Below are 17,605 nucleotides of genomic sequence, written 5' to 3'. Positions count from 1 at the left end.
CATTCTTGTGATACTTCACTTAAAAGGATGGAAAACCAGTTCCATCCAGGTTGTTACAAAAGGCATTAGTTCACCATTTCTTTTTATGCCTGAGTAATCCATTGTATACATATACCGCATTTTATTAATCCACTTATGTATTGATAGGCACTTGGGTTGTTTCCACGTCTTTGTGATTGTGAATTGTGCTGCTATAAACATTTGAGTGCAAGTGTCTCTTTTTTAAAATATCTTTTTTTCCTTTGGGTAAATATCCAGTAGTGGGATTGCTTGATCCAATGGTAGGTCTACTTTCAGTTCTTTTAGTTATCTCCCTACCACTTTCCCTATGGTTGTACTAGTTTGCAGTCCCACCAACAGTGCTTCCTTTCTCTCTATATCCATGCCAGCATCTGTTGTTTTGGGACTTTTTGATAAAAGTCATTCTCATTGGAGTTAGGTGATATCTCTTTGTGGTTTTGATTTGCAATTCCCTGATGATTAGAGATGTGGAACATTTTTTCATATGGTTATTGGCCATTAGTCTGTCTTCTTTTGAGAAGTTTCCATTCATGTTTTTTGCCCAATTTTTAATGTTTTTTTATGTTTGTTTTTTGGTATTTTCTTGTGGATTCACTTGAGTCTTTGTAGAATCCAGCCCTTTTAAATTTCGAAAGGACATAAGATCTTTTGCTTCTTTTAAAATCAGAAGAACTTGCAACATGTTTAGTCTTGGTACTCAAGGAGTGGTTATACAATTTTCGAATACATACCATAGTGTTAACATCAGAAGTATTGCATTCATATTTTGACTACTTTAATATTTCTTGTCTCTGAACTAATCATGGTGTTATGGAAGTTACATAAAATTAAAGTGAGAAGACCTGATCTCCCCATTATTTCCTACTAAATTTGTCATGTAACATTGACTCAGCCATCTCTTTTTCTCAGGAACCTATTTTCTACCTCTGAAAAAATGGATGGGGTTCAATGGTCTAGATTCTAACAATTAATAATCCAGTGCATTCATTTCAACTCTTTGTGTTTCAACTTTGCCTTATTTGTATGGATATTTTTTTTAAATGGAAAAGTGATTTAAGGGTTTAGAATAAAGCATAATACACTTACTATGTCTTTTGGTATTTAGGTGCATACACATTAGTAAGGCATTCTGTCCTGTCAAGCATATGCTATCATAGATACTTTCAATTCTATAAGAATTTATTGAGTTCCTTTCATTAAGAACTGAAATAAAATATGTACTTGGAGAGGCACTTTATTAATAAAGATATTGCATTGATCCTTAAGATTCTTATACTGTGAGAATAATAATGTGTGTGTGTGTGTGTGTTTTCCTTTCATAAAGTCTGTTGGAAGGGGTAAATTATCAGTTTTCAGCTACTATATAGCTTTCAGTTTCAACATCATCATCAAACAGTTTGTACTTGGAAGAATAGCCATAATACTTTAAGCAATTTGGTCTTAATGCCAAATTGTTAGTGTGGAAATAAGCCCTTGAGGGCAAGTAAAATGTTTTTTGAGGACAATTTTTTTTGCAGAAAGTAAGAGGTTCCAAGATCACTCTGGCAGGTCCAATGTACACTGTGTAAGTGGATTGCAACAGCACAGGGTTTTGTAATTCCATTTTAACTTAGTCTGAGTTCTTCTCTAAGGAATTCCCTTATTCTCTGCATTAAGCAATAGGTAAAATATCCCGAAAATATAAAACTAAATTCTACCAACTACATGTAGAGGGTGACAAAGGAAAAAGAGACAGTAATAGCATGGTGTCAAAGAGCACTAGTCTAAGGGTCGGAGACAAGGATTTTCATTATGATTCCACTACTATTTGCCTAGGCCACCCTTAGGATCTCCACCTGGTTTCTCAGAGCCTCAGCGTGCTTTACTACAAAATGCGACAATATTCAATGTCCTTTCCTGATCCATCATTCTATGAAATGATGCTTCCAGGTGAAGGAAATAAATAGGTCATTTTCTATGAAAGTGGCTTTCTTCCTCTTCCTCTAACACACAAAGGTTAAGCTGGAGCTCTTTAAACCTTGTCATTCTTCCCAAGGCACTTATTTGGAAATATTGCCTGCCACAAAGTCACCTTTGTTTGCACTAGTTACCATAGCTCCACAGTCTTCCAGCTCAGACTGAGAGCCATGGAAGGAAACTGGGAGAACATCTGTGGTAACTCACTCATGTTACAGATCATGAAATTGACCCTGAGAAGTTTGGTGACTTTCCACTTGGTCCTAAAGTGAGGAATCAGATTCCTTATATAGGGTTTTTAATTCTTTCATTGGTATAGTTTCAGTACAAGGGGAATCAGTGTTTTTAATGGATTTCATAAAGGAATAACAGGGCAGCTTCCTTATCTTGTCCTTTTCTTTAAAAAGTAGTAGTAACCCAATAATTACAAATTAGGCTGTTATAATTTTGGGGAACATGTTAATAACAGGTTGTTACAAATATATTGAGAGTTAGGGAAGCGATTGAGTAGGGTTTTGAAGGTAAAAATTCAAATTTGTGTTTTGTTCTTCAGATACATTTATTTTTTTTAATGTAAATGCCATTATCTTCTGAAGTGTCCAACTCTTGAAGAAAAGGGAAGTTTCCAATACCTCTAGATTTTTCTCTCAATTTTTCTGTTTTGCCTCATCAATGCAACTCACTTAGGAGCAAAACAGAAGTTAACATTCAACCTGATAAGAACTTTTTGGAACAGCTTTAATAAAACTGGCTTAATAAATTGTGTTACTATTACAACATTACCAAAGGAGCACTTTAAAGCTTGCCAATGGTTTGCCCTAAAATAAACAGCCATGTCTTCAGTATTACACACTGATTCTCCTTGTAAAAGGTTAGCTAAAAGAGGTTACTATAAAAATCTGCTGAGAACATTTATGCAAGTGTGCGATAAGGTTGGAAAGGTTTTCGTGAATGAGGTACTTGAGCTTGGTCCTTTATTCTGGCTGTCTAAAAGTTATAAACAAACTCTTAAGTGCCTGTATTTACTACAAAGAAACAACCCTAACATGTTTTCTTTTTCATAGGAAGTTGTCCTTGAAGAAGGTACAATTGCTTTTAAAAATTGGGTTAAAACAGGCACGGATGTTTACAGACAGTTTTGGATCTACGATGTGCAAAATCCACAGGAAGTGATGGTGAACAGCAGCAACATTAAAGTTAAGCAAAGAGGTCCTTACACGTACAGGTGAGTCCCACAGATAAGTGGCAGATTGAACATAAGTGCCTTTGAACATATGTATTTTTGAGAAGGCTTCCACTTGATGAATGCCATTGCACTGAAATGCATTTCTTATTTTCTTGCCGGTAATATACCTTGAAATATATTTCCTACCCGTGTAGTAGAGTCTTAATCTAAGGATTTAATGATTAGAAGACATTTATTTTTAATAGATATATACATTACCCAAATATTTGACAGTAGATAGAAAACAAATACAGATTGTTAATTTATTAGCATCAAATAACATCTGTATGTTTATGAAGTTATTATGTAAGTGTTTGGCACTTGTGGCATATATACTCAACTCTGAAATATGCATGTTGAACAGGGAAAATATTTTTCAGTCTTTTAACATCTTAAAATTAAATGCATACATTATATTAGTGGTTTTTGAAGTGTGGCTCCTAGACCAGCAGCATCAGCATCACCAGGGAACTTAGTAGACATGAAAAGTCTCGGACCCCACCCCAGACCAAGTGAATTGGAGACTCCTAAGTTGGGGCTCACTAATGAGTTTTAAAACCCTCTGGGTGATTCCATACACACTCAATTTTGAAAACCATGGCACTAAACTTATTTTTACATAACTGGTATGGATTTATATTCGAAATAATATCCAGATCATATAGATGTGTACATATATCTCATAGTGTCATTCCTCTGTTTTCTCTAGTACTGAGACTGACTATTCACTACCTTTAGTTTACGTTACCTGATAGTTTAACACTGTCTTGAACAGAATCTTAGACTATTAGAACTAGAAGAAATGATTAGCCAGAATCTTTCATTTTGTAAATAATACCTTATACTATTGGATATAAGTTGACTTGTTCATGCTCACACAAATGTAGAAAATGGTACATACATTTTCATACATTTTTCATACATTTTCTATTTAAATTATAGACTATGTATTTTCTAAAGTAAAAGGGAGATTAAGTTGCTAAAACACTAACTTAACCAAGGATTATGGATATATTTATGATATCTGTATGGAACCTACTTAAGTCCTTTTATCTCATTTGTTATACAAATGTGTATTCTCCTTCAAGAACAATTCATTACAACTAGTTATATACCATGATTAATTGTTATCACAAAATTTTATATTTGTAATGATTTATAATTCATACTTTTAGTATCTTATCTTTTTTTTGATATTTTATGATTGTATAATTTTCCTTCCCCTCCAAGGCATCAATATGTTTCTAGATTGGCATCAATATGTTTCTAGATTCACACCCAAAATATAATGACATAACAGTAGTCATGTGCAGGTAGTGCCTCCTACCATAGCATGTGATATATAAGCTGCAGAGGGCCTTGGTGCCTATCCTGCCTTAGCAATTGTCCCAAAGTCTCCTGTCTCTTTGCCCATGTGTAGGACTATTCAGAACTTTATCAAAGAAAACTTAGTTTTCATTGTTATAAGAAAAGTCTTACTTTAGAAAATGTTTTTTTCATGGACTTTGAGTTCTTATATTCTTAGCAAAAACCTATGCAAATATTTTGTTTCAAAAGAATGTTATAGGTATATGTACTTACAAAAATCTAGAATTCATGTGACTTAATGAGAATCTGAGCATAATTCTTTATAAAAAGTAGAAACTGAATGAATAAGTATGAGGAAGAAATGGCTTTTAGAATTTAAGGACTCATGTTTTCTAGGCGTTTAAAAATTGTTTTGGGGAGGTTTTTTATTTTAAGGATATTATTTGGGATATGAGGGAATATAAACATAAAATTATTTAACCTAGTTCTCCTCTGATATTTGACAACTAATATCTATTCTTAGAGCCTTTAAGCTACCTAAGGGACAAAAAGAAAGTTCATTAGGTATACTTGATTTGCTTAGGAAGGTGATGGAAGAAGGGTGGGAGAAGAGGAGTTGCATTTACAGCTGCATTTTATAAACAATGAACTCGTCTTTATATAACAATTTTAAAGAGATTCCTAACCAACTAGAAGTCATCTTGTCCTATGTTGTCACCAAATGGAATCGTTTTGTCTGAATGTCTTAAATAATGTGAAAACTGGTTAGCTTTTAGAAAAAAGTTAATAATTAGATAGCCTTATATGTGTTGAGCTAAACATGCTTCCTCATAGTTAATTGTAACCTAACTCCAGTTAGCATTAAGAGTGTAAGATGTCCCTGCTCCAACAGAATCTCAGGCTTTATTTCGGCGATGGCTGCTAAAGTGAGTTTGATAAAACCTTGAGAAGCTAAGACATGCAAGAAGCTATGAAATCCATTCCTAGATTGAGATCTTACATATATTACATATCTAACCTGCACCGTCTTTATGAAGACATTGTGATGCCTTCAAAATATTCTCAGATATAAATCATTTTTAAGTTACTTTGCTTTGGAAGGAATACAAAGAAAGCAATCTTGGGAAAACTCTAGGAAAATTACTCTCCTTGAAATTACTAACCAACACTTCCCCAAACTTGTATACAATGTAATTTTTAAGCAACAGAAAAGTAATTATGTTCTTTTTAAAAGTACAATCTAAAGTTAGGGCTTAGTTGTAAGGATTTTCTCTTAGTGAGCGCCATCTACTGGTTCAATATTGTAAGTATACTTTAGGTAAGCTCTAGAATTTGGGTCACCGCTAATTTGCTATTATTTTAATATATATACAAATATTCCTGAAAATTAAAATACTTCAATTTTAAATGTTAACAATATGTACTCCAATTTTTAAATAGTTATTTTAGAGAGACGGCATTTCTTGTAATTATCCTGGGTGCTGTTTCAGATTTTTGTATTCTTTGTATGTCTACAGTACTTCAGTGAGAGTTAATGATGATATTTTAATGTAATTATATTAAAAATAAAATATATTTCTACCTAATTTTGAAGCCTATTGTAAAGAATCAGCCACTAATGCATTTATGAAAAATATTTATTGAGAACTCATTATGTCCAAGGCACTGTGTGTAGAGATAGAAAACACTCATAATCCCCACCTTAGAGTAATTTACATTTTTACTATAGTTTAATAAAATGTGTTTCTTTAAATTTCAGTCATTTTTTGAGTCTTTGCGTTAGCTATTCATCTTGCATGACTGATGTTCAAATATATGCTAGCACAACGATAATGAATACCTTATTACTTCTATGTGAATACTTTGTACCTACAAGATCTTTTTCTCCATATTAATCACAATTTACCACATTCCTAAAATGTAGTTGGCACTTTGCAGCATGGAGATGTTAGAGCCAGAAGCCTAGAACTAATATGTATTCAATGTGTGAGGAGGGAAGGGTTGGTCTGTAGCCCTTAAAAATAAAATTATATTCTAATTCTCATTAAAGTACTGATAAAGATGGAAGAGCCAGCACTGGATAGGCTATGTACTTTGAGGGTCTTTTTCTCATGTAAGAAAATGTGCTCTTAATATTGCCCTGCTTAAGCTTCTCCACTTTTTCTTCCTTACCCTCAAGATAACGTCTGTCATTTGAGTATGGGATATGACCTTTTCATGTTTGAGATCTATATTTTACACAACTCTCCTTCTCACTCAGTGATCCAATCGCACTCAAACAGTTGCATTCCCCCAAATGTATATTGTTCTTCTTATCCTACACATGACACTGTCCACCCTACTTTACCTAATTAACTTCTCTTTGTTATTTAGACCACTTAAGTGGAATAGCTACAAATTTTGTCTTGGCTTTCCTCTCCACCATGATCACTTCAAACGTGGATTTGTACGCATTCTGTGCTTTCCCATGGACTCTGTGTAAACTCCCATTTTAACGCATATCACTTCTCCTCTGCTATTTTAATTTCCTGTTTGCAAGTTTAAGACCCCTTTTGGTTTGTCTGCTAAAGACCCAGCACTGGCTCAGTTAACCCCATTGTTTAGCACAATATCTGGCATAGTCTGTGTGTTCAAATATGTGTTGAATTAATGAATGGCATTGGAGATCTAATATCTGCATAAGCCAAAGTTTTTGACTTTCGTTCTGTTTTCTCCAGAGTTCGTTACCTAGCCAAGGATAACATAACGCAGGACCCTGAGGACCACACAGTCTCTTTCGTGCAGCCCAATGGTGCCATCTTTGAACCTTCACTGTCAGTTGGAACAGAGAATGACACTTTCACAGTTCTCAATCTGGCTGTAGCCGTGAGTAGACAAACCACAAAGTTACTTGTTTTAAAATACTCTAGAATCCACTATACTTAATTTCATCATTAGAATTATTTGTAGGCTTTATTTGGCCATTTTTATAAAAATGTGTTCCTACGTCAGTTTGAATGGTGTTATAGGCATTTGGAAAGATGACAAAATCATAACATAGTCAATTCAATTTGAAGACCAGTTAAACTGTATCAGTGAAAAAATAGGACTTGGAATGTCTTCTTGTAGCTGGCATTGAGGCAGACAAATGTAATCATGTAGGTATTAGACAAATTACATTTTAAGTTTTGGCAGGATTTAGCAATAATTTTAAAGATTTGGTTGTAAAATTTTTATTAAACTCAATTTTAGTATTTAATCCATTTATTTGTTAAAATTTGATATTGTGTTGGTGTCTTAAATGGTGATTTTGTTTTTGTAGGCTGCAGCCCATATCTATCAAAATGCATTTGTTCAGTCAGTACTCAATTCACTTATCAAAAAGTCAAAATCTTCTATGTTCCAAACCAGAACTTTGAAAGAACTGTTATGGGGCTATAAGGATCCATTTTTGACTTTGGTTCCATACAATATTCCTACCACAGTTGGTCTGTTTTATCCTGTAAGTACCAAATATGAATGGTGATATTGTTGTCTTCTAATTAGATCAATAGAATGGCATTGGCAAGGCATAATTTCATAATTTAGTGTATTAGCCCTACTGCTCATCTGGAGATATCTGATATATATCCTAAATTTTTAAAAAAGTCTCCATCTCATATGGCTTAACTTTTCCTAGTTGGAAAACTCATCTGAATTAAGCAATTAAAATTTAAAAACTGAGATATAATCAGGTTTCTTCTCTTTTATAAATGTATAATTTGTCTGAAATTGTAAGCTAGTATGTAAATCTTTGAACACTATTTTTGGTTTTGATTAACCTTCTTGTATAATCAAGTTAAATACCATATTTTTGTGTATGTATTAAATGTATCCGTGCTATCATTTCTTCTTCTCTAGACCTTTTACAAATTTGTCTTGGTTTATATTAAAATGTTAGCCTAAATTTGCACATCTCAATGAGACTGATCAGTCAATAGGCCTCATTTTAATGGGACTGTAAGCAAGAATTTCTGGTACTCCACAAACGTCATGAAATGGCAGTTTTAAGATTAAGGAAAATGTGAACTTGAGGGTTCACTTATTTACAGCTTAATGTTTTGGATTACAAATGGAATAAGTTGACTATTGAATGGGAATTTTTACTATGATTTCATTTGGCACCATACATAAATATTAGTTATAATCTCTAGTTCATTGTTATTATTTTACTTTTAGATAATGTTTAGCATTGCTAGGTTATATATCAATATAAATGTAGAAAGCCTTCAGGAATCAGAGATTCAGTCATTATTTTAACTCAGTACTCACAACTCTTTCCTTGACTAAATTTTAATTTTATATGCCTAATTTCTATCATTTTAGTAGCTACTTACAGATCACAACATTTAGAATAACTGTACAAATCATTGTTATTCTAGGGTCTGTTCCATTTACTCTCACTTGAGTATAACAGGAGACATGATCAAAATGGCATTATTGGCTTAATTGTGACGAAGCGTGCTGGAGTTTGGATCATGTCAATTTCTGATGTTTATTTCAGCATTTAGCACGTACTTCTAGGAACCTTTTAATAGTCTATCCTTTACAACATTTTAAAGGTCAATAATTTAAAAACCTTATTGCATATATATTTCAAGTTATATAAAATAATTATGAATAACCGGAGTTTGGGAAATGGCAAAGTGAGTTAATTACATATTTTATAAGTTGAAAAATATGATTTGTTTTACAAGCAATTTTTTTCTTGAACCTGTCTTTTCAGTACAACAACACTGCAGATGGAGTTTATAAAGTTTTCAATGGAAAAGATAACATAAGCAACGTTGCCATAATTGACACTTACAAAGGTAAAAAGTAAGTATCTGGGTATAGCGTGTGTGTGTGTGCACGTATGTGCAGTTACTAGCGTACTCCAAGGCAGGAGTGGTATTTGTTTCACAACAGGTAAAGTACAGGCATCAACCTATGGAACCGACTTGCTATATCTCAGCCCTAGAAACTCTTGTTCCGAATGGCATCAATCCTTTAGTTGTGGCAACCGGCATGTTCACACCAGTGCACAGCTGCTGACTATCAGCCCCAGTTTAGGGTTTGGTTTGGCTTTATGGACACATCCAAAGGGACTATTTTCATCCTTGCTGCATATCCAGCATCACAGTAGACCGTGCAATTAGATAATCACAAATGAAAAGGAAGAAAATCAACTGACTGTCTAGGAGACAGAAACATATTTGGTTCATTGACTTTTGTAATGGAGTATATCCAATAACATTGTGTATGCCAGTGACATGACCTAAATGTGTCTATAAAGTGGAAGTGTAATGACTCCATGTGATTGTTTTCATGACTTCCCCCTGCAAACAGTCTTAATATAATTTTCTATATTGATAATTCTGCTTTTATATTAATGCAAAAATGGAATTAGGATTTCAAGTAAAATTCTAAAATTTACATATGAAATGTGTAAATAAAGAATATGCCACCTTTAAATTGGTGAAAGAACAAGAGAGCTTCACAAAGCCATTATTTCCTTTCCTTTCTAGTTCTGCCTCTTGATCTGAAGTATTAATAATCTATCATATGTGTAAAATAGGAAGGACCCTAGTATCAGGGGAGAAATCCTTTTCTTTAAAGTTAATAATTGTCCTTTAGAACCATTACTTCCTGAAAAAGGATAATCAAAACTGAAAGAGATGAAATGTTTTTATTAATATAAGTAACCACTGTCTCAAGCTGAGTCTTTTTTTCTCCAGTCTTTAATAATTGCATGTAAGAGTTAAATATTAACTAGTGGAGTACTTTTTGTTCTAAAGAGTCTATAGTTACTTATTTTTATAGAAAAGTCAAGTGGAGAAAAACACAGTTCTAAGTGTTTATTTCAAAGGAAATCACATCAACTTTTTATATTGAGCATTTCACTACATTTCAATACTATAGAGGTCTTAAGGGGAGTTAGTAAGCACTTTTAATTAGAGTAAGAATTTTACATCGCTATGAAATTACGATAAGGTAGATTTCAGTCATCATGGCAAGACTTAGCATGATTAACAGCTTATTCTGTTTAAAACATAAGGAACAGCTTGTGTTGACATTGCACTGGATAATAGTGGTAGTGGAAAAAAATTGTTTCCCATCATAAAAAGTGGCTGGAGATTCAGGGAGATATTTACTATTTTTTTTCACTTCTAGATAGATACAGCTTATTTATATACCAGAGCATAACTAATAAAATCTATCCTACTGTAATGCCAGCACATGCAAGAATTTAAAGGGAGAATATATACACTGGTTGATTGAAAACATTTTGATAATCTGAATTGATCCAAATTTCTGCTTTCTTCCTTCCTTCCCACTTCCTTGTTCTACCTTATACTGAGCTTACATTAACCCACTTAACACTTTTCTTCTAGTCTCATACTACTGATTCGTGTCTCCCATTGGGGGAGAAAACTCTAAGTACAGATCTAAGTTTCTTATAAATGTTTTTGAACTTTATTTTTATCCCAAGTTGTTTCTAATTATCTTAACATTTAGCAGTTTTTATTTTATGACCTAGCCACCTAATGGTATCAGGCACTTAATTTATTGTGATAAGAGGAAAGGTTCAAACAAAGCATGAACTGAGTGAATTAGAACATTTCTTAAACTTAGCACTTGCCACATCTGATCTTAGTAGAAATATTGAATCACAATATATAAAGTAATGTGAGAAGGGTGCTCTTGAAATGAGAATTTTTTCTCTTTTTCCCTAAGGAATCTCTCCTTTTGGCCAAGTTATTGTGACATGATTAATGGTACAGGTAAGGACATTTGTTTTATGGTGATAGTCACAATGAACCTATCTCATCTTCTCTCAAATTCACTGTCATACCTATCGTGTTCTGAAAGTTGAGGGTATATGTTTACCTGTGTGTATAGCTCCACAACATAATTCAAAGTCTATTTAATGTGATGGGATTTCTGAAGATTAACCATAAAAAAGTAGCTCCTACTGCATTACTAGGGAAGTGTTTGCTTTATAGTCTTTACTTAATGAACTGCCATCCTGGCAACAGAAGTAATGGTTAAAAAAAAAAAACCCAAAACTCAAAGTAGTTACTATTCAACAACTTAGAATTGAAAGAATAAAAAATCAAGATAATTACAAAAGAGAAAACACACTGATACCAATGCAAAAAGGGTCTGGCCTACGTCTGGTCACTGGCTGCATAGAAAGCCAATAACTGAGCCAGTAATTATTGCTGAGGAAGAAAGGAATTTGTAATGCAAAAAATATCAGGAGAGAAAGTGAGGGAGAAGAAGCCTCAAATCCATCTCCTGAGTGGGAGAGAGTACAAGTTTTATAATGAGGGTGTTTCATGCTTTTGGGACAGGTTAGTGAAGGGTGGTGAGTCTTGGCATCAGAAAGTCCATGCAGGAGACTTCACAATCTCAACTCTCTTGTCTTGCAGAAATTCTTTAATTTGGGACAAACAACTCAAAAAGGTTAAAATAGTTATCATTACAGAGTTCTGGTTATCAAGCCCTACAGAACAGAGAATCTAAAACATGAGAGGAAGGGGATTATAAAAAAAATACAGGATCATTGAAATTTGTTCATAGAGCCGGTTACAATGTTTCTAAGTGAGGTTTAAAGACAAGGTAGAATCAGTGAAATTATAAGACAGAACCATCTATTTTGGATAATATGGGCAGAATGAGACGGAATCAAAAAAGACTAGATGTTTATAAACCACATAAAATCTATAAAAAATGAGCATTCTGAATTAGAATCAGAGGAAAAAGAACTGTGAACTTAGATTTAGGGTATGATTAGATCTGGCTCATTATTCTCCTTGAAGAAAAATAACATACACATATGCCTATGATGTAGAATTAAAATTTTAAAAGCAATGGAAATCAAATACCATGAGGGAATTACAATTAAAAGTGTGCTTTGCACCAATCAAAAACAGTAGCATGAACTTTACAAGGTTGGGGAGAGAATAACATATAAGGATAAAATAAAGATGAAGAAAATTAAATAAAAAGGAAGCATAGGGAATGTTTGCTTTTTCAAAGGCATGAGTGACATTTGCATGCTTATTTAATTCTATCACTGCCTTATAGAAAAAAACAGCAAAAGCACTGCTGGATTTGCTTCTTAGGGATTTGAGCTACCGAAGGGTAGATGAAGAAATTCCTTCCTAAGTAAAGCATTGCTGGAAATAGTCAAGTCTTCAGTATTACTAACTCTAGTAGTTGCATAAGCATAAAACACTTAGTCCTTAGATACAGACAGAAATATACTGTGCTGCCCCTAAATAGTAAAGGATGGCTTAGGGGGAAAAAACATTAAATAATTTTTCCCAAAGCTAAGTAGATAGGTTTAATAAGAGGCTTAATGACAATAATATAAATACATGTGCATTGGGCATGAAGGTAAAAATACCTAAGGGGAAAATAGAAGTAAAACAGACTAGGAGCAAAGGAGGTTGGACAGGAAGGGGATGTTTCCTGTGGGAGAGTCTTGGTCACAGCACCAGGGAAAAGAGTAATGCAAGGGTCCAATGTGTTTTCATCATGAGTTAGAAGTGATGAGTTTGAAAAGACATAAAATGAAAGTATTGATATACAGTTAGAATGTTTCTTTTGGGGGGAGAAAGCCCTGCTAACATCAGCTATCCTGTGGTCATCGCCCATGATAATTAATGGGTAGAAATATGTCATACTCTTCAATGATATTTCAGATGATTTTTAAAAAGTTTTTCAATATATTTTTCTTAATTGTTAAGGTAACAGGAAGACAATGATATGAGGAATTTAAGCTGGATTTTAAAAATATTAATCACCCCTTAGGGCAGATAAATGAATAACTATTAAAAATAAGAACAATGTGGATATGGCAGGAGTTTTAAATGAACTTTTTTTTTTTTTTGAGACAGAGTCTCGCTTTGTTGTCCAGGCTAGAGTGAGTGCCGTGGCGTCAGCCTAGCTCACAGCAACCTCAAACTCCTGGGCTCGAGCGATCCTTCTGCCTCAGCCTCCCGAGTAGCTGGGACTACAGGCATGCGCCACCATGCCCGGCTAATTTTTTTTATATATATATATCAGTTGGCCAATTAATTTCTTTCTATTTATAGTAGAGATGGGGTCTCGCTCTTGCTCAGGCTGGTTTTGAACTCCTGACCTTGAGCAATCCGCCCGCCTCGGCCTCCCAAGAGCTAGGATTACAGGCGTGAGCCACCGCGCCCGGCCTTAAATGAACTTTGCAGTAAGAATGATATCACTCTACTTATGGGGTGGAGCATTTCAAGAAACAAAATCAGTTTTATTAATTAAAGTTTATTTTATACTTACTAGTGCTGTGTATAGTGTGCAGATGCTGAATATGGCAGCTGCACGGCACTTGACATGTGGCTAGTATGATTTGAAATGTGCTATAAGTATAAAATACAAACTATGTGTTAAACGTATGTTTTGGATATATTAGGTTCAATGTAGCTCTTTTAAAAGTGTGGCTGCTATTTATCTAGGCAGTTTGCATTATATTTCTACTGCCCCCACTGGAATAGAGATTTCTAGATTTTTCTAGAACACATCTAATCGCTTGCTACTGACTTGCTTTTAAACAGATGCAGCCTCATTTCCACCTTTTGTCGAGAAGACCCGGGTATTGCAATTCTTTTCCTCTGACATTTGCAGGTAAGACAAAGACACTAAGGTATGTAGGTGAATCATACCTCTTTCTTCCAGGTGCTAATTACCACAGATGTATTGCCACTCTACCTGAGCTCTTGCTGTATCCCTAAAAACTATAATTGTGGACAAGCATTTAACCTCTCTAAATCTTTTTCCTTATCTGAGAAATTGAAGAGCAGTATTTCTTCATATAGTGGTATCTGGGGATTAGAAGAAATGTATATTGAGCCCTAGCACATTGCCTAGGTTACGGCAGACACTCGGTAAATGATGGAGGTGAACAAGGTATATATCAAGCATGCACATACCCAACAGGCAAATGGATTTCCTCTCCAAGATTAAATCATTAAAGACAAACTTTATTTCATTTAAACTGGGCACAAAGGATTTGAGGAATGTCATACATATTTAATCTGTAGCAGAAATTCACTATGAGAAATGACTTTGGTGTAAATACTCTGTGGTAGTTCATAAGCTTAGATGGTTTTGAGAACAAAGGTAATATTAGTTCCTACTCAGGTATGAGTTCTGATATGTGTTTAAATTTCATAGGAACATTTTTCCTGAGAATTAAGACCTAAAATGCTAAGTTAAAGCAAGAATATAGAAAAATATGAACCTCCAGAATGTATTAATAGTTCAGAATCCTGGAATACAGCTTTTTTTTTTTATTTGTGTGTAGGTCAATCTATGCTATATTTGAATCTGACATTAATCTGAAAGGAATCCCTGTGTATAGATTTGTTCTTCCATCCAAGGCCTTTGCATCTCCAGTTCAAAACCCAGATAACCATTGTTTCTGCACAGAAAAAGTTATCTCAAAAAACTGTACATCCTATGGTGTGCTAGACATCAGCAAATGCAAAGAAGGTGAGTAAATAGTCACAGTAGCACAGTCCATGACATAATTTGCAATATTTCTGAAAATGGAAACTTTACCCAGAATGCAAAATTTAAAGAAGAAAGCAATCAGGGAAAAAGATAAGGGTCCTGACAGAAAATGTGTGAATTTTGTATTGTTTTAGTGTTGCATAATTTAGTCATCATTAGGTAAAAACACACCAGTATTTCCCTGTGCTGTTTTTAGATTTAGGGGAAAATAATTTCTAGAATACTTTGAGCATCCCAAGTGATCCATTTGCTATTGCTCTAACCTTTTCCGTATGTCTCTGCAAGAATTGACTTTGACACACAATTTGGAGTCTGTCTTAGGTTGCTCATATTCATCATGTTGAATGGGGAGTTGATGAAAATTCTTAGTCCATAGACATATTGCTGCTGAAACATATTTAGTTGCAACGTTTTGTTCAGCAGCTAAACTTTAGATATTGAAAATTGACATATAAGGAATGTAGAACAGATATCAACTATTTTTGTAAAATAGTGACCTGATGTTACACTTCTATCCCATCCTTATCCCCAGTATCCAAGACCAGCTATATATGTATTTTTATGTAAAAATCTTTATTTTCAAGGAAATGTTTTCTAAGTGATTTGTGAAATGAGCAAAGTTATTTATCCCCAGTTGACTCTTGTCTTCAGGAAGACCTGTGTACATTTCACTTCCCCATTTTCTACATGCAAGTCCTGATGCTTCAGAACCTATTGAAGGCTTAAATCCAAATGAAGAAGAACATAGAACGTACTTGGATGTTGAACCTGTAAGCAAATATATTATTGCTTTGGTTGATACTGAAAGAAAAAAATCTTGTTACTTATACTTGTCAACCATATTTTGTGTCAGTGAAAATGACCCTAATTGTCTTTAATTTTATATGTTACTATTCCATGTTAAACTACAGATATTGCTTATATGAGGAATCATCATATATGGGATTAAAAGATTTTATAGGGATTTAGGGCATGATCTGTTATACTCTGTTATAGCACAGTAGTTTTATTCTTTGAAACATTCTAGAATTGCATTTAACTTTTGAAGTTTAAATGATAGCTACAAGTATAACTAATAATATATGGATTCTGACTGAATATATATTTGATCATATGTAGTTCAGGAATTAACTACCTGATCTCTAAAACTATTTCAGGAAAATCACGTTTTAAAAAGAAATTGGTAGTTATTTTAGTTCTCTTTTTAGATAACTGGATTCACTTTACGATTTGCCAAACGGCTGCAGGTCAACATGTTGGTGAAGCCAGCAAGAAAAATTGAGTGAGTCTCTTGAATAAGGTTATCTTTATATGACTCAGACTTAGGTTCTAACAAGGAAATACTATATCATATTTCAACTTTTCTGTAGCTTAAGATCACTAACAATCATTATTTATTGCTTATGATAACTTTTTATTGAAACAATATTTGCACATATTTAAATGAGTTTTATGTGAGCATTTACAGTAAATTTTTGTACTCAGAAAAAAGTACATTTAGAAATCTGTATAAGTAAAAGAAATGTTGAGAAACAGACTAAAATTTAAATGATTCATAACAGGGAAAAAGGCAATTGTGAAAATTTATTTATATTTTCACAACTTTCAATGTCTATTGCAGAGCACTGAAGAGTCTTAAGAGGAACTATCTTGTGCCTATTCTGTGGCTTAATGAGGTTAGTATTTTAATCTAGTCATTAAAACAAACTTCTTTGTATAGTATTTGAAGTTATGTGTGTATTTCCATTGCCCATAAGTTTACACATTATTGATTATACCTATTTGAGAGAAACTAATCATACAGAAATATGACCTTGGTTTTCTTTTTTAAAGCCACTTCCTATCATTTAGGATTACCTTAAAAAAACCTTTTTCTTGTCATAATGCTTGTCTCAGGGAAGAGGTGCATGCAACTGCAAGTAAATTAACACTCAATATTATAGCACTAATAAAAGCCAACTATGCATATAATGGTTAGGTTAGAGTAGGCATAGGAAGTCTATCCCATTTCCTGAAAAGATATTTTTAGTGTAAACCACTGCATTGATTAACAACAGTGAATTTCCCTCTGTCATTGGGAAACATGGTTTGGATAATTGGGCAGTAGTTCAGAACCAAATGCATCCTGTCCAATGATGAGTATTTAACATCACTTTTAATGTATATTGATGTATTTGCTATATATCACTTTTAAATTATCTTTTACTCTGTAAATAGTACATGTGGCATTTATTGCCGCCTTTGACATACATGAGGAATTTCATTGAATTGTCCATAAGAGTAAGTGTTAATCTACTTACAGACTGGAACCATTGGTGATGAGAAGGCGGAAATGTTCAGGAAGCAAGTGACTGGAAAAATAAACCTCCTTGGCCTTGTAGAAATGATCTTACTCAGTGTTGGTGTGGTGATGTTTGTTGCTTTTATGATTTCATATTGTGCATGCAGATCAAAAAAAGTGAAATAGGTAAGTGAACACACAAAAAAATATATAAATATAAAATATATATTGCTCAAGTAATGCAGTAGCTTATATATGAC

At 33.6% G+C, this 17,605-nt stretch overlaps 1 protein-coding gene and 1 long non-coding RNA gene across 8 annotated transcripts in view; one reads left to right on the top strand and one right to left on the bottom strand.

Annotated features, from left to right (window-relative positions):
* Positions 1 to 17,605, bottom strand: part of LOC142872918 (uncharacterized) — a 54,693-nt gene that overhangs the window by 20,548 nt on the left and 16,540 nt on the right. The window lies entirely within an intron of this gene.
* The window catches only part of LOC105879342 (platelet glycoprotein 4), a 72,020-nt gene that overhangs the window by 52,556 nt on the left and 1,859 nt on the right, over positions 1 to 17,605 (top strand). For all 5 annotated transcript variants that reach the window (XM_076006484.1, XM_012779496.3, XM_076006482.1 and 2 more), the window contains 11 exons: positions 3,042 to 3,202; positions 7,228 to 7,375; positions 7,812 to 7,991; positions 9,255 to 9,346; positions 11,246 to 11,292; positions 14,107 to 14,176; positions 14,856 to 15,043; positions 15,716 to 15,834; positions 16,273 to 16,346; positions 16,686 to 16,740; positions 17,367 to 17,531. In XM_076006484.1, the coding sequence (XP_075862599.1) occupies positions 3,042 to 3,202; positions 7,228 to 7,375; positions 7,812 to 7,991; positions 9,255 to 9,346; positions 11,246 to 11,292; positions 14,107 to 14,176; positions 14,856 to 15,043; positions 15,716 to 15,834; positions 16,273 to 16,346; positions 16,686 to 16,740; positions 17,367 to 17,531 (1,299 nt within the window). The remainder of the gene's footprint in view (positions 1 to 3,041; positions 3,203 to 7,227; positions 7,376 to 7,811; positions 7,992 to 9,254; positions 9,347 to 11,245; positions 11,293 to 14,106; positions 14,177 to 14,855; positions 15,044 to 15,715; positions 15,835 to 16,272; positions 16,347 to 16,685; positions 16,741 to 17,366; positions 17,532 to 17,605) is intronic.

Source organism: Microcebus murinus, chromosome 9, assembly GCF_040939455.1.
Source record: "Microcebus murinus isolate Inina chromosome 9, M.murinus_Inina_mat1.0, whole genome shotgun sequence".
NCBI classification, from domain to species: domain Eukaryota; kingdom Metazoa; phylum Chordata; class Mammalia; order Primates; family Cheirogaleidae; genus Microcebus; species Microcebus murinus.
The sequence above is the reverse complement of the archived record's forward strand: the minus strand, read 5'-3'. Positions and strand labels throughout refer to the sequence as shown.